Source organism: Lathyrus oleraceus, chromosome 5 (genome assembly GCF_024323335.1).
Source record: "Lathyrus oleraceus cultivar Zhongwan6 chromosome 5, CAAS_Psat_ZW6_1.0, whole genome shotgun sequence".
Classification (NCBI taxonomy): Eukaryota; Viridiplantae; Streptophyta; class Magnoliopsida; order Fabales; family Fabaceae; genus Lathyrus; species Lathyrus oleraceus.
In genome coordinates this window covers 588419115-588442366 of record NC_066583.1, presented here as the reverse complement: position 1 = coordinate 588442366, position 23252 = coordinate 588419115, and the positions used below count along the sequence as shown (strand labels likewise).

Below are 23252 nucleotides of genomic sequence, written 5' to 3'. Positions count from 1 at the left end.
TGAAGCGTGGGAGAGATTCAAGTCCATGCTAAGGAAATGTAAAGGGCATGGATTTGATGAATTAACTCAAATCCATATCTTCCGAAATGGACTTCAACCAAACTGTAAGACGTTGTTGGATGCCACCTCGGGTGGCTCGTTGATGTCGAAAAGTGCCGAAGAAGCCACCAACATTATCAACCGTATGGCTTTGAATGATCTTCAAAGTCAAAGTCGTGGAAATTCTTTGAAGAAGGCGGGAGTGCTTGAGTTAGGGACGAATGATGCCATACTTTCCCAAAACAAGCTCATCTCACAACAAGTGGAACTTTTAACGCAACAAATCAAAGAGTTAAGAGAACCGTCAAAAGCTAAACAAATAGCTTGTTGTGAACTTTGTAAAGGTGAACATGACACCGGATTTTGTCCACCTCCCGGTTTTGACGAAGTAAATTACATGGCAAATCAACGGGACTATCAACCAAGACAACAACAACCTTATCAACCGCACCCTCAACAACAACAACAACAATTCCAAGGGAACCAAGGGTTCCAACCTAGAAGCAACTATTATCCTAACCAAGGTTATGGAGGTGGTTCTTCTAGCCGTCAAAATCCTCCCCAAAATCCGTATCAATCTCAACAACCGCCGGTAGTCAATTCTAAATTGGAAGAGACATTGACGCAATTCATGCAAATGTCAATGGCCAATCAAAAGAGTAATGACGCGGCCATAAAAAATCTTGAAACTCAAGTGGGGCAACTTGCCAAGCAACTAGCTGAACAACAAACCGGTCCTTCTTTCTCGGCCAATACGCAAACAAATCCTAAGGAGCATTGTAAGGCGATTGTGACGAGAAGTGGAAGGGAGTTGGGTAGTGAAAACGAAAAAAGAATGGCGAGTGAAAAAAGAGAGAAAGAGAAGGAGATTGAGGAGGAAATAGTGGAAGAAAATGTTGATGGTGAAGTAGGAGTGTGGAGTGATGAGGAAGTAGTTGAAAAGAATAAAAATAATGGTGAAGTTGAAAATGAAAAAAATGTGGAGATTGAGGAGAATAAAAATGATGAGGTAATAAGGGAGGTAGTGAAGAAGCCAAGATGGAAAAGCGCTAGAGTAGCGAAGGGGAAGGAGGTAGTGAGCGCTACTCCTGTCCAAAACCTTCCTTACCCTCACGCCCCGTCAAAAAGGGAGAATGAACGGCATTACGCCCGGTTCATGGACATTTTTAAGCAATTACAAATAAACATTCCGTTTGCTGAAGCTTTGGAACAAATGCCAAAGTATGCCAAGTTCATGAAGGACATACTAACCAAAAAGCGGAGGTATACGGAACCGGAGACCATCGTCCTTGATGCGAGCTGTAGTGCCATCATTCAAAGGACGCTTCCTAAGAAAGAGGTTGATCCGGGAAGAGTTACATTGCCGGTTAAAATTGGTGATGTGTATGTCGGAAAGGGACTTATTGACTTGGGGTCGAGCATAAATCTTATACCTTTGTCAATTATCAAGAGGCTTGGCAACATCGAGATTAAGTCCATCCGAATGACATTACAATTGGCGGATAAGTCGACGACCCATCCTCATGGCGTAGCCCAAGATGTGTTGGTGAAGGTCGACAAATTCTTCTTCCCGGTGGATTTCATTGTAATTGATATGGAGGAAGATGATGATGCTCCGCTCATATTGGGCCGACCATTCATGAAGACCGCAAGAATGATGATTGATGTTGATGACGGTTTAATGAAGGTGCGTGTTCAAAATGAGGAGGTCACCTTTGATCTATTCGAGGCGATGAAGCATTCCAAAGATAGACATGATGGCTTTCGAATCGATGTGATCGAAGACGCTATTATGGAAGTTTCAAAGCATATTCACGAGATATCTCCTATGGAGTTAGCTCTCGACGACTCATTGGAGGTTTTCACTGTTGAAGAGGAGCTAGCTCTTGAGGAATGCTTGAAGGAACTTGATAGCTTGGAAGACCTACAACCGTGGGAAATAGAGGAAGAAAATTTGAAGAAGGAGGTAATTGATGAGAAAGCGCCAATTGAATTAAAAGAGTTACCTTCGACTTTGAAATATGTGTTTTTAGATGAGACCGAGGCAAAGCCGGTCATCATAAGCAACCTCTTGACAAAAGAAGAAGAAGCCCGTCTAATCATTGTGCTCAAAACCAATCAAGAAGCTATGGGTTGGACTCTTTCCGATCTTAAAGGAATTAGTCCATCCTATTGTATGCACAAGATTTTGATGGAGGAGGATTTCAAGCCGGTGGCTCAACCACAACGCCGCTTAAATCCTACGATGAAAGAGGTTGTAAGAAAGGAAGTGGTGAAGCTTTTGGATGCGGGAATGATTTACCCGATCTCGGATAGTCCGTGGGTTAGTCCCGTGCACGTGGTTCCGAAGAAGGGTGGAATGACCGTAATCCGTAATGACAAAGACGAATTGATCCCGACTAAAGTTGCCACGGGATGGAGAATGTGTATAGATTATAGACGGTTGAATACCGCGACTCGTAAGGACCATTTTCCACTCCCATTTATGGATCAAATGCTTGAAAGACTATCGGGCCAACAATACTACTGTTTTTTAGACGGCTACTCCGGGTACAACCAAATTGCGGTTGACCCGGTTGATCATGAGAAGATGGCTTGGACACATCGTTGGAATGTCGCCGGCGCATTGCAAAGCCCAAAAGGCATTTTTCTGTATGCAAACACTCCAAACGGACACGTGAAAGCCGTCTTCTCATGATCAACATAATTGAATGCCTTTCTCAAGCTGCACACTAAACCAAACGAATTACAAGCACAAGTCAAAAATTCACAAGCTAAAACTTAAACTACCATTGCGATGCTTGCAATATCAATTACAATCCCCGGCAATTGATGAGAAAAGGCATTTTTGGTAAATTGAATATTGTCTTTGTGCAACATAATTGAATGAATGTTTCATCTAGAACCTAAACCACAAAGTGTGAGGAAACCTCCATTGTTCACTTAAATGCTGGATTCTAATAAGTTTTGTTGATTCATGTGATTCATTATTTGTCTGTTATTATTGAGAAATTGTGGAAGCAATTAGAAATGATCAAGGCACTTGTTTTCTTTCGAGCACAACTACATCCAAAAACAACTTACCTGTGAGCAGAGAGAGTATTTGTTAACCCCTTTGAGCCTGAACAGTTGAATCTCGGCTTGAAATAAAGCGAGATCTCAAAAATCTTTTTTTTTACAACCCGGAAATTATTGATTATTGTTCTTTTGCCGTAAAAAGGTAAGAGCATTCACTTAGGGTGTGGAAGAAATAAGTTGGGGAGAACGAAAAAGAATTGGTAAGCACCACAACTCTTGAAAAAGAAAAGAAAAACCGAGCAAGCATAGAAAAATTTATGTATAGAAAATATAGAAAAGAAACATCTATTTTGTACATTTGATGTGAAAGAAAAGAACAAAAATATAAAGAATGAAAATGAATGCTTGCTTGGAAGAAAAATAGTGAAAAATAAGAGTTGAGTTGTGGAATATGTGTTGTGAAGGTTACAAATAAGAAACAGATGAAACAAGTCGAGTAGTGTGAATAATACTGTGAATGTCTCTTTTGCATCGGCACTTTCGTTTCAATGGCCTTAGAAATGACCCTTGTTTGTTAACCGGACCAAGCTTCAACCGAAAAGCCCTTAGTGATCTTTATGCTTCCACAGTACCATTTTTAATTGATTAGACATTGTATGAATCTGTTTGATTTCTTCATTCCTTATTCGAAGAGGAGAGATAGGATGATTCATTCAGAATAGCATTGTTGTAGATAGATAAATATTTTGCATTACTATTTAAGTTTTAGTTCCTAGGTATTATTTTATTCAAACCGTTGGGAACTTGTATATGCGAATTTCGCTTGTGTTTGAGCCGTTTATCCAACTTCGGAGAAACTGTTTCTTTATGCAAATCCTCTTGTCTTTCAAGAGGCATACTTTGCTTGAGGACAAGCAAGAATCTAGTTGGGGAGAGTTGTTAGATGCCCAAAAGTGCTTATTTGAGCTATCATATGTGGGCATCTTTCACTCTTTTGCCTTGCTAAAATTGCCAAAATCACATTTATTTTACATGGAATGCGTACATTGATAAACAAGCTTGGTGCCTTTGATGTGTTTGTTATTGTGCAGGAAAGGCATGAATTAATTAATAATAAAGACACAAGAGAATTGGCAAAGGAACCAAAGCAAAGGAGCATTTCATCTGCCAGCTCGCTAGGCGAGGATGTGGCGAAGCAAAACCTTCGCTAGGCGAGCTCCTGGCGAAAGGCTCCAGTAAATTGGTTAATTAATTCGCTAGGCGAACTGAAGGCGAAGTGGCAGCGAATTCAGTCTGTTTTGGTGAAAAGAGCAGCCAGCACTAGCTCGCTAGGCGAGGCTCTAGCGAGTCCCCAGCGAGCATTCCAGTAGCAAAACCTCTCAACCTCGCTGGGGCGAAGGTTGAAGCGAGTTCTTCGCTAGGCGAAGGTCTGTTCGCTAGGCGAACATGACAGTTCCACAGGCCCAGTTTTCTCTGGGCGCAGGGGCATTTTGTGCCCATTTTTGGCCTTCGCTAGGCGAGCCATTCTGCTCGCCTAGCGAACGTGACAGTTCTGCACTTGTCTATAAGTAGCAGGTGCCACTTTTTGTGCCCATACCACTTTTTACCAACTTTTCCATTTTTTGTACTTTCTCTTAGATATTTTACAGCATTGTTTGGAGGGATTTTTGATGCCCTAATTTCATTTCTCTTCATCTATCAACCATCTTCCACAAAAAGAAGGTGGATTCCCATCCAACTTCGATCATTCGACTTGGATGTTGATCAACCCTCTTTTCTTACTTGCCGACCAAGCTACCATGAAAATGAGTAGCTAAGTCTCCATTTGTCAAGGTTAGATGTAGGTGATTTCCAAGCTTTGTGTGTAAATGTAAGGATCCTCATTTGTAAACTCTTTAACGGTAAATATATGATGAAAACTTTGTTTCTATTTAAAACTCTTTGTGTTGGTATTTGATCGAGAGATGTTTACCGATTCTTGACCTAGGTTTTCATCCAAACTTGTTTGTTAGCTAGAGATAGTAACGAATGATTTTGTTCACCATAAGGTTGAACCAAAACGTTGTCTTTTTGATAGATTGTGTTCGAGAGAAACAATGGATCAAAATGACAAAACTCACAATGGGTGTTCGAGAGAAACGCATTGAGAGGACTTTGTGAAATTATTTATCATCTAAAGGAGTTTATAATATTGTTGACCGTGCAAAAACATGCAAAGCAAATGTAATCATTGAAACCTAACTCTGACAATATTTCTCATATTAATCAAAACGTAACTTTTACCGCAATTAATTACTTTGTATGCAAGATAACTTGATTAAAACCCAAAACCCTAGTGTTACTTTAAGTTAAGATTAATTCAACCATTGAACGGCAGTGATATCTTACAATCTCTGTGGATACGATAACAAAACCCGACACTTAAAAACTGTCTCAACAACATTCCACAGCTGGAACCGATCTTTGAGCTTCTAAACTATGCACTTTGAACCGTAGAATGCATGAATCAAATCAACAAACAATCTTCACTAAACACACGTTGAAAAATGAATCTTCCAAGAAACTGAGACAATAATAGGCCGCAATGTCGTTCAAGCTTGTCAAGACAACGTGTCTAACATCTTGCTATTTCACTTGTTTTAACAAAATGTTACCAATCACAAAATACAGAACTAACAGAAAGATACTTGAGCTTCTAGGTGAGAAGATAGATACATAATCACTTGTTACACTAACTCAATTCTATGAACCTCCCCTAACATGTTTTCCTTTCCAGGATTTCTAATTGGCTCCAACTTTAGAAGAATTTGAGTGTATCTTGGGTCAACCTTTTAAGTATCACATCTCATTCACCCGTCTATGTGAAAAACCAATGCATGAATTGATAATAGTTGCCTTAAGCCTTGACCTAAGGGAAATGGCCACTAATGTGGAATAAATTGATAATTGTTCCGGGCGAAGAGGACATGTTGGTTAGCCATCAGTCTTCATTCAGATACATTAAATTCGGCGGAGAGACCTTGGAAGCTTCTTTCCAAGCATTAGAAGTCGCAAGTGTTGTGGCAGTAAGCCAAAACCAGGGTACTGAAAGGTCCAAGTTGCCAATGACTTCCTTGATTTCTAACGACAATGCACCATGAACCTATATATATATATATATATATATATATATATATATATATATATATATATATATATATATATATATATATATATATATATATATATATATATATATATATATATATATATATATATATATATATATATATATATATATATATATATATATATATATTATATATATATATATATATATATATATATATATATATATATATATATTCTCGGCTACTACACGACCAGTTAATGTTTGTACCAAAATTCTTTCTGGCATCATTCCATTTTGGGTGTTTACATAAATCCCATGGATGGTACCGCAATATGTTCATTGTACAACAATATGTTGAACCACTTCAACAAGTCGATGTGTAAGATATCCAACATCTGACGTTCATACAATAATATCTATAACCCTTTTACGGGCTCCGTAGCAAGAAATTATATATTCTGTTAAAGACAGTCTTTTCACATAAATTACTTTGAAGGGGGTAAATCAATCATTTGTACTTGTGGATCTGACATTAATCCTCTTATTCTGACTAATTGGTGCACTTGAGATGCATTTTCTCTAGCTCCTGAAAAATAAATTATATGGACTGGATTAAAGGGGTCAATCATTCGAAATTTGGGATTCATTTGTTGTCATAAATATTCGCTTGTAGCATACCATATTTCAATGGATTAGCGTAATTTTTCAACCACATGGACATTCCCATAATGATTATGTTTTTCCAAAAGGTAACTTTGTTGTTCAGCATCTCGGACTAGCCATCCTTTAGAAGGTATTATTAAAAGATAATCACTTCCTAATGAAATAGATGTAGCAGTAGCTTGATGGAATCCTAGAGTTTTTACTTGATCCAGGATGTGTGATGTATATGTCATTCCAAAATGATCTATTAATATGCTAATAAGTCGTTTAATGGCAGTTCCACCTATCACGTTATTATGAAAGACTAGATTGACATGTTCTGCCTTAAGTACCTCCCAATGGTATTCGGTTCGACGATAATGGATTTGAGTGAATGATCGGAAAACTCCCTTTTCTTTATTTTTATTCACGTAGAAAATGGAAAAAATGCTAGTTGACCTGAATTTACACCAGTATCATAAATTGAATTAGCCTGGATACAAACACTAACCATCTATATGATTAGATACCGTATAAATATGCTCGAGAAAAAAAACTTGTATAGCTTATTCAATTTCTCGATAAAAAGAAATATGACCAATAGTGGTTCGAATGTACATTCAACGAATTTCTTTTTTTATACTCCTTATTACTAAATAATCCCCATAAATCTCATAATAGACACCAAAAGATTCATAGTGAACTTCGATAGGAACTTCTCTTGAAGACATAATGCATTGATCTATTCGCCACCGGAGCCAAAAAAGAGTATCAAAATTGATTCTTTTCTGCCTATAAGCTCCAATTGCATCATAGGAATTGCAAAAAAAAGTTTTTTTTTCATATACTTCAATTTCTTAAAGTTCTTATTGCTCATTTTTTCATTTTGAGAATTTCTACAATTAAATGAATTATACCTATTTTCACAAATACCTCGACGATTTCTGCTAGTTAATACATAAAGTCCAATAAGCATATCTTGAGTTGGTACACAAATGGGATCCCCAATAGCCGGAGACAAGAGATTGGTATGAGAGAACATAAGTAAATGAGCTTCTGCTTTAGCCTTCAAAGATAAAGGCACATGAACAACCATTTGATCCCCATAAAAGTTTGCGTTGAATCCCTTACACACCAAATGATGTAAATAAATAACACATCCTTCTACTAAAATGGGTTGAAATGCCTGTATGCCTAATCTATGCAAAGTAGGTGCTCTATTCAGCAATATTGGATGCCCCCGCATAACTTCTTAAAGTATTTCCCATACAATTGGTTTTTTCCCCGAATTTTACTCTTAGCAACTCCAATGTTCGAAGCAAAATGGTTTCAAATAAAACCACGAATTAGAAATGTCTGAAATAACTCTATTTCTATTTAGGGGGAAAATCCACATCGATGTAATGAAAGTAATGTACATACGATAATAACAGAACGCCCTGAATAATCAACTCGCTTTCCAAGAAGATTCTCTCGAAATCTTCCCCTTTTGCCCTCAATTATATCGAAAAACGATTTATAAACTTTATTATGACCGTCCCTAATTGGTTCTCGCAGATTCCATTATCAAGAAGTGTATCCACGACTTCTTGTACCAATTTTTCTTGACACATTACTAATTCCCCTGGTGTAAATCCACTTGTTGTTAATAGATCAATATGAATATTGTTCTGATAGATAACTCTTCTATAAAGTTCATTAATATCCGAACTCATTAGTTTATCGCCATCTATTTGAATAATTGGTCCCAATTCGGGAGGAAGAACTGGTAAGAGACATAAAACCATCCATTCTGGTTCTATATTTGTTCGGAGAAAATGCTTAGCTAATTCCATGCGTCGAACCAAACAATTCTTTCTTCTTCCAACTTTTTGATCTTCCCATTTGTCAGTGGACCCCTTTTCTCCTAATTCTTTCCATTATAGCAACAAAGAATCCATAACAATTCTTAAATCCAGATCAACTCATTGTTCTCGTATAACACCTTGAGTAGCAAAAAAGAGTGGGATACTGTATTTCCAAGATTGGATTTCATTTTTGAATGTAGCATCCTAAAATATGGATTTTATCCTTTTAATTATGAGTCAGGATTTTAGGGTGCTACAGTTTTGGCATTAGCTCACTCGTCCTAGGTGGTTTTTAGGGTCACATAGCCCATTGTTTATACTCGTTCATCTGATAAACCTGTTAGAGGGCCGGTGAACCTCTATATGTCGTCCAGATTCAGTTGTAACTTCTAGAAGGCATCTCAAAATAAGACATTGGCTGAGATGCTCGGGTTTATCAGGACGCGCCTGATATCTTAGTTGCCGTGTTGAATGGTGATTACTAAAGCATCATTGTCATGGGGGTTGATGCCTATGACATCCTCTTTGGAGAAAGCGATGTTGACCCCTGTCATTCCTACATTATTTTCAGGAAATCAGGGGGATATGACGTTCTCCATGAACACTTGCTTCGCATATCTTCATCGGGCAACCCTAGAGAGGCCCCTCCCAGAAATACCTATGGCAATGGTGTTGACTACATGGTGTAGGACCCTGTTAGTTATACCCAGAAAGAGGGGGATGCTAGGGTTGAAGTGAAAAACTTGACCCATGTTAGTTTTACCGGGCCCCAACGCCACTGTACTTGTCAAAAAGTATAGGGTATTTGTGTTCTCCCTGTAAGGGCAGTGAGACTCAAATGTATTTGTAGGTGTATTACAGTTTTGGTAGTGAGGCGTGCTCACGGAGGCGAGAAGCCCTATGTGATGGTTTTTGAGATTGTTTAAGGGACCAACTCACGTGAGGTGACATACACTGCTGGTGGTTGGCGCTGCTTGGTGTTCTCTGAGTAATACTAAATGTGTATGACTTGAGAATTTGTCTACCCCCTTGAGGGGATAATTATTTATAGAGGCTTTAGAACCTAGGATTACCTCGAAAAAGACCACTACCCACTCAATTAAATGATGGACAATTGAATGTCTATTTCCAAGGGTGATGAAGTCAGCAACGACTTTGACTTTGTCTTTATGTAAGATTTGTCTTATCCCACTTTTATTTCTTTCTAGGAGCGAAAAAGACTTAATGGCGAAGCGATACCTCCATTCGAACGACATCATGTCGTCACCTTCTCCTAAGGCGGTCCCAGGACATCGCCCTAGACAAAACTTTTTGCAAATATAACAATACACATAAATCAGATTAAATCAGATATGGGATATTCATGTGATCATACTAATAAATCCTTAAATTACTAATGTAATATAAGTGTGATATTATCGATGAAAGCGTGAGATCATAAAAAGTTATTTTAGGTAAAAAAATAAATTCCCATAGTTTTTAGAATCAAAGAATAAAAGTTAATTATAGATGAAATAAAAAGCATTAAACCAATTTAATTATTTGCCATGACTCGTCCTCAAATTGAGCCTTCTACGTTTCCCAATTGCCAAATCCCAAATATTTCTCAGCAATAAGAGAGATTCCTTTCCCTTTGCTTCTAGGGATTCTCTTATCTCTCTTCTCGCCCTTTTGGTAAGCAATCCCTTTCATTCTCACGTTTCTCTCCCTTTCATTCTCACGTTTCTCTCCCTTTCCTCTTCAATTTCACTTCCTTTCGTTGCATCGTCGATCGCTAACCCTAACTCTGTTGCAGAATTATCATCATGGCTAAGAGTTCATTCAAGATGGAACATCCCCTTGGTTCGTTTCTCCCCTTTTTCTCTTGCTTTTGATTATATTTTCGCCAATTTTCCTTTTATTTATCGGTTACACTGCTTGATATGATTTATAGATTTCGATTATCGGTTAACCGGGGTTGAATTTCATGTGATCAGAGAAATATTAGACATCTAATTTGTTTAATTCAATAGTTTTGAATGTGAAAAATTGGGTCTTTTTCATCATGATGGTTATTTGAAACCCTATTTCTTAGAGTTTGAAATTTGGCTCAAAAACATGTGATTTCCTTACAGTTCTGTTTGTTAGTTGGTCTGACTTAATTCTGCTTGTCAATGGGTGTTTGTTGATGTTTTCTGAATTGTAGCATCATTTTTTACCTTGCAAGGTTTATGATTTGTTAGTTAAAGTTTGTATCAATTACTATTGCGTTACCAACTTATGTTGTCTGATTTGTACTATAAATTTTATGTGCCAGAGAGGAGGCAGGCTGAAGCAGCTCGCATAAGAGAAAAGTATCCTGATAGAATTCCAGTAAGATCTTTTTTTTTATACCTTGATTTGTGCTTATGTCATGGCGATCCCGATTTTCGAGTAATTTTTTGATTGGTTTTTTGGGTGTAGGTAATTGTTGAAAGGGCTGAGAAGAGTGATGTTCCAGATATTGATAAGAAAAAGTTAGTTTTCTTTTTCTTTTCTTCCTATTTGTCATGAAGAGGAAGTATGAGTGTTTGCATTGTTTATGAACTCTAATTTTTGTTTTCAAATAGTTACTTTCTGCATTAACTTTGTTGTGGTTCACCTCATTGATGTTTTGATGTCACATAGGTTCTTCGTTGGAGTTTGAAAATATTTACCCGTTTACTTGGACTAGAGCCATAGTGGTCATACTGCTGTTGTGGTTGTGCTAGAATGTGTTTTATTGAGTGCTGAATTTAATTAATTTCAATATATGTTTGTGGTATCAGACTTGATTGTTCCTAACCTTGCAAGCCTTGTTGTCTTTTTTCATTTGGTTGAATGGTTGGATTAAGGATTATTAAAGTTAACAAAAATGTCGATTATTTCTAGTACTAAAAACGGAGCCAGAAAGCCTTGGGTTCTGATCTCTGCTTTGTTGTTCTAATGATTATGAAAAGCCCAATTATATCAGAAGATGCTTTTATGGTTTCATTGATGTGAAATCCCACTAATACATTTGATCAATCACAAAAGAGGGATTTTAGTTTAGGCCTTGGTCATAACAATTGAGAGTAAAAGCTGAATCTTGAAATCGTCTGTGTCAAAAACATGGATTAAAATTACTCTGCACTCTTTGTTATGTTTGAACTTATGATACACATGCTTATGTTTTCTTTGCTTTTTTATGATTGTAGGTATCTAGTTCCTGCTGATCTAACTGTAGGCCAGTTTGTGTATGTGGTGCGAAAAAGAATCAAACTGAGTCCTGAGAAGGCCATCTTCATTTTTGTGAAGAACATTTTACCCCCAACAGGTAATATATGAATTGTCGTTGTCGAAACATGATGGTAACTTTTTGTTTTGTTTTGTTTTGTTTTGTTTTGAATAAGTTTATATTTGGTGGTAGTTAATTTTGTGTGTATCTTGATGCAGCTGCTATGATGTCTGCAATATATGAGGAAAACAAGGATGAAGATGGATTCCTGTATATGACTTACAGCGGAGAGAACACTTTTGGGATGTAAATGTGAAACCTTCACAAGGGGCAACCATGTAAATAGAACATAAAAGCATCCTATTGTGAAATAGTCAGGCTTCTGAGCTATCTGATCTTGACAATCCTTATCTAATATGCTACTAGTTGAAAATGACTTTTATGTTTCTATATTCATTTCAAATCAATCAAGTTAATATATTTTTTTAATTATTTGATGCCTAGTGTCTCATGCCAAAAATGTAGGAACGTAATTTATATTTATACGAATATTTTAGTCTAATGATTGCCAGGTGTTTCTTGCGGTTGTTGAGCATTATTATATTACTTATATTAGAAAGTAAAGATATGCTATAAAACATTAGATTAGATGATTTATGGAATCCACACTTCCCTTTTACTACCATTTAAACGCAGTCTGAGATAGATGTAAAACTTACAAATAAGATATATAAATCACACATTTTCTTGAGTATGTCATACATTTTTTTATGAGTAAAGTAAATGTTACCATCAAACTATTGATTAACAGTTTCGTTGAGATCAATTTCACACATGTACGAGCAAACTTCCCTCGTTCTATATTCAAATTTGTAGTGTCTACTTTGTTAGGTTTTCCGACTACAGAGACCATTACAAGAGTTCTATAAGATTTAGTCCATGGGAAGCAAATCAATTAAGAGTTCTATCTATCTTGTATCTCAAGCTTCAAAACAAGGAAACCATTGTCATTGTCTCTCATCAAATCCTCATACGAGTTCTCATATTTTAAGCAACCTATCTTTCATGACTTTGTATCACAAGCTTTTTCCAAGCAACTTCACCATTATAGCATTCTTCCACATTGAGCACATGCATTGAAAATCATTTTCATCAAGATGCACTCTTGGTAGTACAAAATTTCTCTCTTCATGATCAATGTAAACTAATTTTTGAGCTATAAGATCAACCTTTTCTCTTGTAATAGCCACAATTTCACTTGCACCAATGAACACATCTCAAAATGATACACATTGACCTTCTCAGTCACTAACTGGCACGTGGCTTTTGTGGTTGACCTTAAGAGTTTTCATTCTCCCTTGTCGTTCTCTTTAACAGTTTCAGACTCCATCATCATAAAAGTTTAAGAATCATAATTGTGAAAAAGTTTAAAATAGGAGGTGTTTTGAGCCAGTCACATGCCCAAAAGGGGAAGGTTTAATCATCGATATAAAACCACTCTACAAAGGCATTGAAGGTACAGTGTGACCCTCTTGCTCTAGAGCTCCACACTGGATATAAAACCACTCTACAAAGGCATTGAAGGTACAGTGTGACCCTCTTGCTCTATAGCTCCACACTGGATCCAAGACATGATTTACCGCCTACTATTAGGTGTAATTAGATATCATTAGAAAGTCTCTTGCATTCCACGCTAAAATAGCATAAACATAACCTTTCCTGACATCCTACCTAAAATTCAAGATTTTCTCTAAACCATAACTCACATTATTTTTCATTCTCTTAACTTGAGTATTTAAGTGTTAACCTTACGTATCCATTATGCGTCCCGAGTCTAAGACTCTACTTCTTCATGTCACTAAAGATTTGTGATTCCCTAGTGAATTAGTAGGTTTATGGTAATATCAAAACAATTTTGCATCTGAGCTGTGATTTATTATTGTATATTCAATTAATCAATTCTCATAGTTAATTAATTTAATAAATCCATACGCTTTCTAACTCGAGGAAGAAAAATAGTAAAATACTAGTAATAAGTTAAGTCAACTAACAATTATTTAATCTTTCTTATTGAATCATTATATAAGATATTGAAATAGACCACTTGATTAGAACGTGTGGATCTTAACCATAAGATTGGAGGATCAATCCTTATATTTTTACAGATTTTAAAAAAATATTTTATCAAGTTTTTTTTTAATTTAATTATTTCCCACACTTTCCACACCAAATTTAGCTAATATATTAAAAACGTTCTCCTCACAAGTGAGAATCAAACACTGCACATTACATAGAAACTCCAACTATTTGCTCATAGAACCAGAAAGTAAAAGCTAAGAACCATGGCAGATTTGGTAGAAAGCAAAGAATGGTACTTAACTGCATACTGCCCTGAAGGTGTTCCAACCACAGATCATCTCAAACTCCGCACTGTCCCTCTTTCTCTTGACTCTGATTCAATCCCTGATAATCATCTAGTAGTTGAAACTCTTCTTCTCTCTGTCGATCCTTATCTTCGTGGAAGAATCACTGGCTCCTTAGAAGGCCTTTTCATTTCACAATATCAACTTAACCAGGTAAGTTATAATTAAACTTGTTCTATAGTTGTTTATATTTCTGTATATATATGCATATTAATTGTTGTTTAACATATATATATATATATTTGTAGGCGATTACAGCATTTGCAGTTGTAAGGGTGATTAGATCGAAGGATAGTAGATACAGTGAGGGAGATATTCTTTTGTGTCCATCTTCTCCTGTTGCCGAGTATGCTATTGTGCCATCTTCTCAAATAGCTAGAAAAATTGATACTGAAAATGGGATTTCTTTGTCTGATTATCTTGGTGCTTTAGGTTTGTTTTCTGTTTTATGAAATAGGAATTTTGTCAATGTTTAAGAAAGTAAGAAGAAAGTTATTATTGTGGTTATTTGATTATTTGCAGGAGTACCAGGTTTTGCAGCATGGATTGGAATAGAGGTGCTTGGAGATCCAAAGGCAGGATCAAATGTGTTCATATCTGCTGCTTCAGGTGCTGTTGGTATGAATGCTGGACAGCTTGCTAGGATTAGAGGGTGTAGGGTCATTGGAAGCACTGGCTCTGATGATAAGGTAACCTTGTATTTTATTCCACTTACTTTCTTTAAAATCATGTGATGTATTTCTGGCTGTAGGACCTCCTCTGTCACTATGTTTTGTTTCAAAGTTACCTTTTGGAAAGAATGAGTTTTTTTTGGTCTAGTAACTAGAGCAGCTGGTCAACAGTTGGCCACCATTGATGGTTTTCGTGCCTCCTTAAAAGAGGATAGTTGGTGTGGTCAATCGATAGGAAGACACTACTATGTGAAAGGGGTTTTTATCTTTGGATATCGGTTAGATCCTTCTATTTATATGGGAAGAGTTGGACTCCTTCTAAAGTTCTAGTTTTTTCTGAGTTATAATGTGAACTAAAGATGAAGGTTCAAGAATAAGAATTTTCTTGGAGGTCCTCGTCATGTTATTTAGAGACATAATTTTTATTAGGGACGACCTTATAGGTATAGGGTGATTCACGACCCATATGTCATTGACATTTTCCTGTGTCAAGGTGTTTACACCTTAATGAGTTTTGTTTTTATCTTTTTGCCTTTTGTGATGTTACTTCATATATTTGGTATACTGTCTTAAGGTGGCACGCTTGAAAGTTGTTTTGACTAGAAATTTAGGGATGATTTTAGAATTAGTGCAATCTTTAGGGTCAATATCTAAAGTTAGGTTCACATTATCTTTGGTTTTACATTTTGTGGCGTGAGCTATCTAGAATTCACGAAATAAATACAGTATTTCAGGTGTCACGTCTACCTAAGATGAATTATTGGAAAAAGTGATTATTTTGTCCCATAAATGGTTTCTTGCTAAAACCTCTTGTGTTTCGTACACATTCTCAGAGTGGAGGGGGGTATCGTTGTGTTCATTCATCGACATTTAGGCGGACGAGGTCTACTCCTTGGAATCCGCTTCAAACTTAAATTTGATTTCATCCATGCTAAGCTATCTATAGAAATACGACATCCTCCCCTCGAGGAAATGGAGGCGAAGAAAGTTTGGAAGCAGGCGGCTGAATACGTTATTGGAAGGAAAACTCTATAAGATGGGAAAGGCCAACCCTATGTTATGATGCTTAGGGGAGGATGAAACCACATTAGTCTTCAACGAGGTTCACTAGGGAGCATGCAATAGCCACATTAGAGACCGATTCCTCACCCACAAGCTATTGGGGGCAGGTTACTATTGTCCCAACTAGTTTAAAGATAACGTGGCGTTCGTTAAGAAGCATGGTTGATATCAAAGACACGAAAACCTACATCGCATCTCAGTTGAGCTGCTTCATTCCATTACATCACTTTGGCCTTTTTACTAGTGCGTGTGTATGTGTGCGGAGGGGAAGGGGTGGACATTCTAGGTCCATTCCCACGGGAGCCTGGGCAATTGAATTTTCTAATTGTAAAAGTTGATTGTTTCATAAAAGTAGATAGAGGCGACGACTGTCGACAAGATTACAACAAAAAGAGTTTGTCGCTTCTATTGGAAAAGAATTATGTGCATGTTCGGGCTGCCAGGCATCATCGTCTCCGATAACAGAAAACAGTTTGCTAGTACCTCAGTTACGGACTTCTGCCGTGAATTGGGAGGGCAAAAAAATCTCATCTATGTCGTCCACCCACAGGCCAACAGACAAGCAAAATTGGCGAACAAGGTGATATTGAATGGGATCAATAATTACAATGTGAAATATTATGGTCGTACCTTACCACCTCAAATTCAACTACCAAGGAGACCCCATTCACCATGGTATACATGGCATATACTATACTATCCATAGAGATTGACACACCCTCATGGTTATGTTCTCAGTTTAACAAAGAGGTGAATGATTCAGGGCTGAGGTACACCGTTGATTTAATCGACAAAGTAAGACATGTCACCCACATATGAGAGTTCTTCGTTAAGAAAAGAGCAACCAAAAGATAAAACTCTAAGGTAATTCCAAAGGAAATGTAAAAAGGCGACTTAATGCTTAAACAAGCTTTCCTGGCTACTTAGCACAATGGAAAATTGCAGCACAATTAGGAAGGACCATACCGCATATTCCAAAAGCTACTACATAAAGCCTATACGCTGGTAGGATTGAATGGGCGACTCGTCCCCAAGATTTGTAACTCTCTACCCTCTTAAAATATTATTATAATAAAGTTATTTACGAATTTTCAGAGGAGCCGTGTTGTCTACCTATGTACAAACTTCTGAATATTTAAGAGCGAGAATAATGTTTTGGTTTTATTATTAGATATGTTGGACTCCCACATATATTCTTTCCGCATCTTTAGGAAATACACGAATAATGGACTCCCATAGGGAGATCTTTGCCGCCTCTTTAGGAAATACACAAATGCTAGACACCTACAAGGATATCCTTATCCTTTATATAGGAAATACATGAATGTTGGACTCCTACAGGGAGATCCTTGCCGTCTCTTGAGGAAATAGATGAATGATTGACTCATACAAGTAGATCCTTGTCGTCTCTTGAGGCAATATATGAATGATACACTTCCACAGGAAGATCCTTGCTACTATCACGGGAAATACAAAAATGTCTCCCTGAAGGGACTTAGTGTATCATCTAAATACCGTGCTTGAGGGACTAAGAGTCTCGTCAGACATGTTTCAACTTAAAGTCTCGTCTGATGAAATAAACCAAAATCTATCTCGAGAGACCTAACTTAGAGCCTCACCTAATGGACTAGGCTGAAGTCTAGCCTGAGAGACTCATATAAATGCCTCACCTGAGCGACTAAGAGTTTCTTCACACAGGCTTCAAATTAAAGTCTCTTCTAACGGGCTAGACCAAAGTTTGTTCTGAGAGGCTCAACGTAGAGCCTCGTCTAAGGGACTCGACTGAAGTCTAGCCAGAGAGACTCATCTAAACACCTCACCTAAGATACTTAGATTCTCACCAGGTAGGCTCCTCTAAACGCATCGCTTGAGGGACTTAAGATCTCTTTAGGCATACTCATCTAAACGCCTCTCTTGAGGGACTAAGAGTCTCATGAGACATTATTCAACTTAAAGTCTTGCAAGACAGACTCTACCAAAGTCTACCTGGTAGTTTTTCTCTGATTGGGGTTATTGTCAATCTTGATGTTTGCTCCAAAATATTGCAGTGTATATATTTGGAACTGAGCAACATTCATACATGTTTATTTCTCTTTAATTTTCTTAGAGCTACCAAAGGTGTCCCTTGAAAATTTTAGAAAATCACTAAAGTCTCCTTAAGAAAAGGAAACCTCTTAGTTTCGTAAGGTGGTTGCTCTTGGCGATGTTGTTGTTGGTTATCATTCTCGTACCATTGTTGCGACGAATGATATAGTTAATGATATTGTTGATAGGGTTACAATTGATTTGTATATTGTTTCTCTTGATAATCACTCCTATATGTAAGAACGTAAAAATTTGAGAAGTAATTGTTTCCTTCAAAATTCTCCATATACATTGCTTTTTTTAATAAGAAACCCTTCAAAATTGCATTGATCTTTCATATTGCAAGTCCAATTACTAACATTGATTATAAAAGTTTATCAAAATGCCGAAGACATCATTAGGTTCAAGCCCCAATTTATGAAAGACTATAATCATGTTTTGATTTTTTTCCCTTTTGTCACGGTTTCACTCCCAAACACACCATTGTGTTAAAGAAACAATCTTTGAAAGACTATAATTGAATACATATATATGTTTAATGATATCTATAAATATTATAATTTTATAATAGTTATGAACTTTTAATATTTTCAAATCACTTGCAACTTATCCGGTTGTTTTTTAGGTAAAACTTATCAAAGAAGAATTTGGATACGATGACGGATTCAACTACAATAAAGAGACAAATTATGACGCCGCTTTAAACAAGTAATCAGAAAGGAAAAAAAAAGAATCAAAATAAACAATTTTGTATTTAAGCTCATAATTATTAATATTTTCACTATAATTTTGCAGGTATTTCCCTAATGGTATTGATGTCTATCTTGACAATGTTGGTGGTAAAATGCTTGAAGCTGTACTTAACCATGTCAACAAGCATGCTAGAATCCCACTTTGTGGGATGATATCTCAATATAATAAAGTAAGTTTCATCAAATCATTTTAAACATAACACTTGAATATGACAATGATTTATCAAATGCACAAAATCATTGGTTCTCTAAATGCTAAAAATTCATAATGTTATTATAGGTTTGGACTGAAAGAGAAGGGGTTAGGAATCTTCTGAATATGGTGGGAAAGGAGGTGAGGATGGAAGGTTTTATGCTAGAGTCATATTGGCATCGTTTTGGAGATTTTGCTAAAGATATGGAAAGATACATACAAGAAGGCAAAGTTAAGTCCAAGAGTAAAATTAATATTGGAATCGAGAGCTTTTTGGAGAGTTTCAATTCCTTATTCTCAAGCTCTAACATTGGAAAAGTTGTTGTTCAAGTCAAGACATGATGACCAAATAGTAAAATATGTAAGCATATCTTTGATCATAATGTTTGTATTATTTGCGCGAGTGTTGGACCATTTTTTTTCATTTCATTTTCCCCTTATGTTTCAAGTTTTTCTCTTAAGAATGAAAATGTAAAATATACTATGTAATTCAAGTTGACATCTCATTTGTTGAAGTTTAATTGTTGTGAATTGAAAAGTTCAACCAGACACAATTTTTTTATTGAAAATCTAACGATAATATTAGTTGAAAAGTTCAACGAACAAAATAACTTATTAAATAGTGTAAACAACATTAAGAAAGAAGAAGATAATAGACGAGTACATAAAATTTGTTTATCTAGTTCGATTAAACCAATCTATTATTAGAGAGGGTAATTTTACGATTCATTATACTTTCAATTTTTTTTAGAAGAGATTACAAATGAAATAAGAAACTAGTCAGTTGAGGAGTACAAAAAAAAAATTATTTAACTAGTTCGATCAAACAAATCTACTATGGGGAGAGAACAACTCTCTAATTCACTATATTTCCAATAGTTATTACAAGAGATTACAAATGGGTTATAAGAAAATAGTCATTTGACTTCTTAAGAACAAAAAATATTTTCTACCCAAGTGTTTTCTAATCTCCCAAACTCTCTATATAAATCACACAAATATAAGATATTTATAAGGGTTTTCCAATCCCCTTATATGCGTCCAAAGATTTTAAAAATTCAAAGAACTCCAACAAAATTCTATCTTTGCATGTCTTACTAGAATTAACACTTATTTTCTTTTTCTTCTTTTATTACCAACAAAACTGATGGAGAAATGTACCAATATGCCTATTTTTTACGTAGTAACATTCGAGCCCGCTAAGAGAGACCATATAAATTGGAGTCTCGAAAATACTTTAGAAATTATTCCATAAATGATGGGCAGTCTCAAAGTGACCTCAAATAAGGTTAGAGGAGTCCCCTATAAAAATAAAATGGTGAGCACCCTTTGAGACCATAATCTACGAGACCAACTCGACCTAACTCACCTAATGCTGGTGCAAATAGAACCACCCATTAAGAAGCTTTTAATCACTTAGATAATACATTTAAAAGGAAGATTTATGATAATAATGACTAGGTTTAAATAAGGAGAAAGTAACACTGATGTCCAATAATCAATCTTAATCACACATATTACTCAGACTTATATATACACATGAGAAAAGAACGAAGAAGACAACCAATCCATATTGTAGAAAATTGAGACTTTATTATCCCTTGTTAGTAGAGTTAAATTGATGCACATTTCAAGTACATTTTGCCCCCTTTGTGGCCCCAATAAAACTGACTTGGGCCACACACCTACAAATTTCACTATTAGTCCCAACTATATTTCACAATGCTGAGGTCTGCCATTAATAATATTACCAATGACCAAACAACAATATCAAATATGTTAGCCGTTATAGAAGAGTAACAACATCAAAATGAAACGATGCAGGGTAATGGTCGTGACATACAACAATAACAAAAACAAAAACAATAACAAGCCATCGACGAGAAAAAAGAATTCATCGAGCTTTAAACGCTTTCTATTGAAACTAGGACTCCCCTATCTCGGACAACTTCAAATCGCAGTCTCTAGTAACATTTGATGGAAATGAGATCCTTAAAAGCACATCATCACTATCAATATTTAAATATATATTATTTATGAGATGAATTCACTAAAGTGCAAGTTCTTCTCAAAGACTTTGAAATAGGCATCCTTATGATGGTATAAGAGTCTCCCTAGATTCTCAATATTGGGTTATCACGACCTCCTAAGGAACATGATCCATCATATATATACAACAAGCTTATTCAATGTCCACCAAGGTTATTCAAACTCCTTTATAGAGTATTTGGAAAGGTTTAACGAGGAAACTATAAATTTTGTCAATCCGAACCAAGAAACATTTGTCGAAGCGTTCCAAAATGGCCTAAAGGTAACGAACTTGAACGAATCCTTCACCTAGAATCCGAAGGCTTTGGTGGAGTAAATCATGGCAAGGGAGGAATGTTACATAAACGGTAAAGAGAGAAATGCTGAAAAATGATCCTGGGATGCAAAGGAGCAAGGCGACAGGAAGCTCAAAATTTTTAGCGATTAGAGGAATCGAGTCACAATACTTGTCTTAGAAAAGGGTTTAAACCAACCGATGGACCTTTATAAAATTATAATCCACTAAACATGCAAAGTGAGAATATTCTATAAGAGGTATATTATACTAAGACCATTCCCGAGCCCTCCTCCCCAAGGGGTGTGGGGGTGATGGAAAGTGAACTTGGAAAATGGTGTAAATATTAGATGATCATGGGGGCACCATCACTACTACAGAAAACAAAAATGACAACAGTTGTAAAATATATATAATGACGATTGTATGCCTGTTGTTAGGTAGCGTGTGATTGTAAGTGTGTTATTTACAATAATAATCTATTTCCCGTTGTAGTAAATTGGAAAGCGTACTACCTATAACCACAACTGTATTGAACAACCGTAGTGAAATATTTATAGGCCCTGGGTTCGATACCCAACAACACCATTTTTGGCGTATATTATTCTGGGTAGCGCTCAACATATAACAATGGTTGTATTAAACAACTGTTGTGAATTTTTTAAAATATATATTATACACAATTCTAATTTTTTAACCTGAACTTTTCTGAATCATATCAGACTAGAATTTTTCTCTATCAACTTCTTCATATGAAGTAGACACTTGTGTTGCGTAAGAAGAAATGGAAGGAATATCAAAATTTTCATCATTACGAGGAATGTATTTTCCTTGGAGAAAAATTGACCATCTCCTCGATAAGTCTGAAGGATATGTCACATGAAAAACATGTTTTGCTTAAGTATCCATGATGAATGTTTCGGCCATATAAGTTATCTTGCCAAGGTTAACCTATGTGAATATTAACTCATCAGTATGTACACCATTGTTATTGGGAACCCACTTGCATTTAAATAAAGACACTTTGAAAATAACATAATCAATTTTTAAAATATCCTCAATGACACCACAAAATGCTTTAGATGCTAATATATGATTTTTATCTTACGAAGTAAAGAAATACATGGATTCGGCCTCAACCATAACCCCAATATTTTTCATTGTACTATGATCATCTTTTGCTTTTCTATAAAAGGAAAAAATACTAATGTCATATGCAACCCAAATTATTACATTAAATTTTGGTATGTATGACAACCATTTAATTATCTCGGATGTACTATCATCATTAGAAATCCTTACATTAAACCAACTTATGAATTTCTTGTTATGCTCAGTCAGCAACCACTTGTCACTCATTCGAGGATATTTTTTCTTCACAAGTCTTTTATGAGTAGCTATGTGAGATTGAATTTCATCAAGATTATTCAATATATAGAAATGTGCTTGAAGAACTACATCCCGAGCCATTGACTTAACATTTAAATCTTGGGTAACTCTACCTCCATATCTGTCAGCATGACGTGACTTTCAACGATCAAAGCTTCTAGTCGGTGATGATTCTTCATATATACTTTAAATATCTTCATGTATCTATCTATTGGAGACACCTACCTTAAATAAACTTGGCCACAAAATCTGATTTCTCTGACTAGATAAACAAGTAAGTGAACCATAATGTCAAAAAAATGATGGAGGGAAATACACATCCAATTGACACAAGATTATTGTACCTCATATTCTTATTCATCTAATTTTTTGAAATCATGGAGTTTATTACACATAACATTAAGAATAAGCACAATTTGATTATAATTACTCTTACTTTTTTTTGGATGGATGCCACAGATAACCACTAGTATAAGTTATTG

The 23252-nt window shown here is 35.9% G+C and overlaps 2 protein-coding genes and 1 pseudogene across 2 annotated transcripts; 2 read left to right on the top strand and 1 right to left on the bottom strand.

Annotated features, from left to right (window-relative positions):
* Nucleotides 1-6098: 6098 nt before the first annotated feature.
* On the bottom strand, nt 6099-9410 carry LOC127082254 (DNA-directed RNA polymerase subunit beta'-like; annotated as a pseudogene).
* A 760-nt stretch (nt 9411-10170) lies between these two features.
* LOC127086736 (autophagy-related protein 8C-like) lies at nt 10171-12361 on the top strand. The gene is made up of 6 exons (XM_051027531.1): nt 10171-10332; nt 10454-10500; nt 10955-11010; nt 11101-11153; nt 11853-11971; nt 12091-12361. The coding sequence occupies exons 2-6, from the start codon at nt 10464-10466 to the stop codon at nt 12180-12182; spliced, it is 357 nt and encodes a 118-aa protein (XP_050883488.1). The 5' UTR covers nt 10171-10332; nt 10454-10463; the 3' UTR covers nt 12183-12361.
* A 1664-nt stretch (nt 12362-14025) lies between these two features.
* LOC127086735 (2-alkenal reductase (NADP(+)-dependent)) lies at nt 14026-19589 on the top strand. Its single transcript, XM_051027530.1, has 6 exons — nt 14026-14448; nt 14544-14727; nt 14818-14984; nt 18739-18821; nt 18909-19035; nt 19146-19589. The coding sequence occupies exons 1-6, from the start codon at nt 14215-14217 to the stop codon at nt 19398-19400; spliced, it is 1050 nt and encodes a 349-aa protein (XP_050883487.1). The 5' UTR covers nt 14026-14214; the 3' UTR covers nt 19401-19589.
* The last annotated feature ends 3663 nt before the right edge of the window (nt 19590-23252 follow it).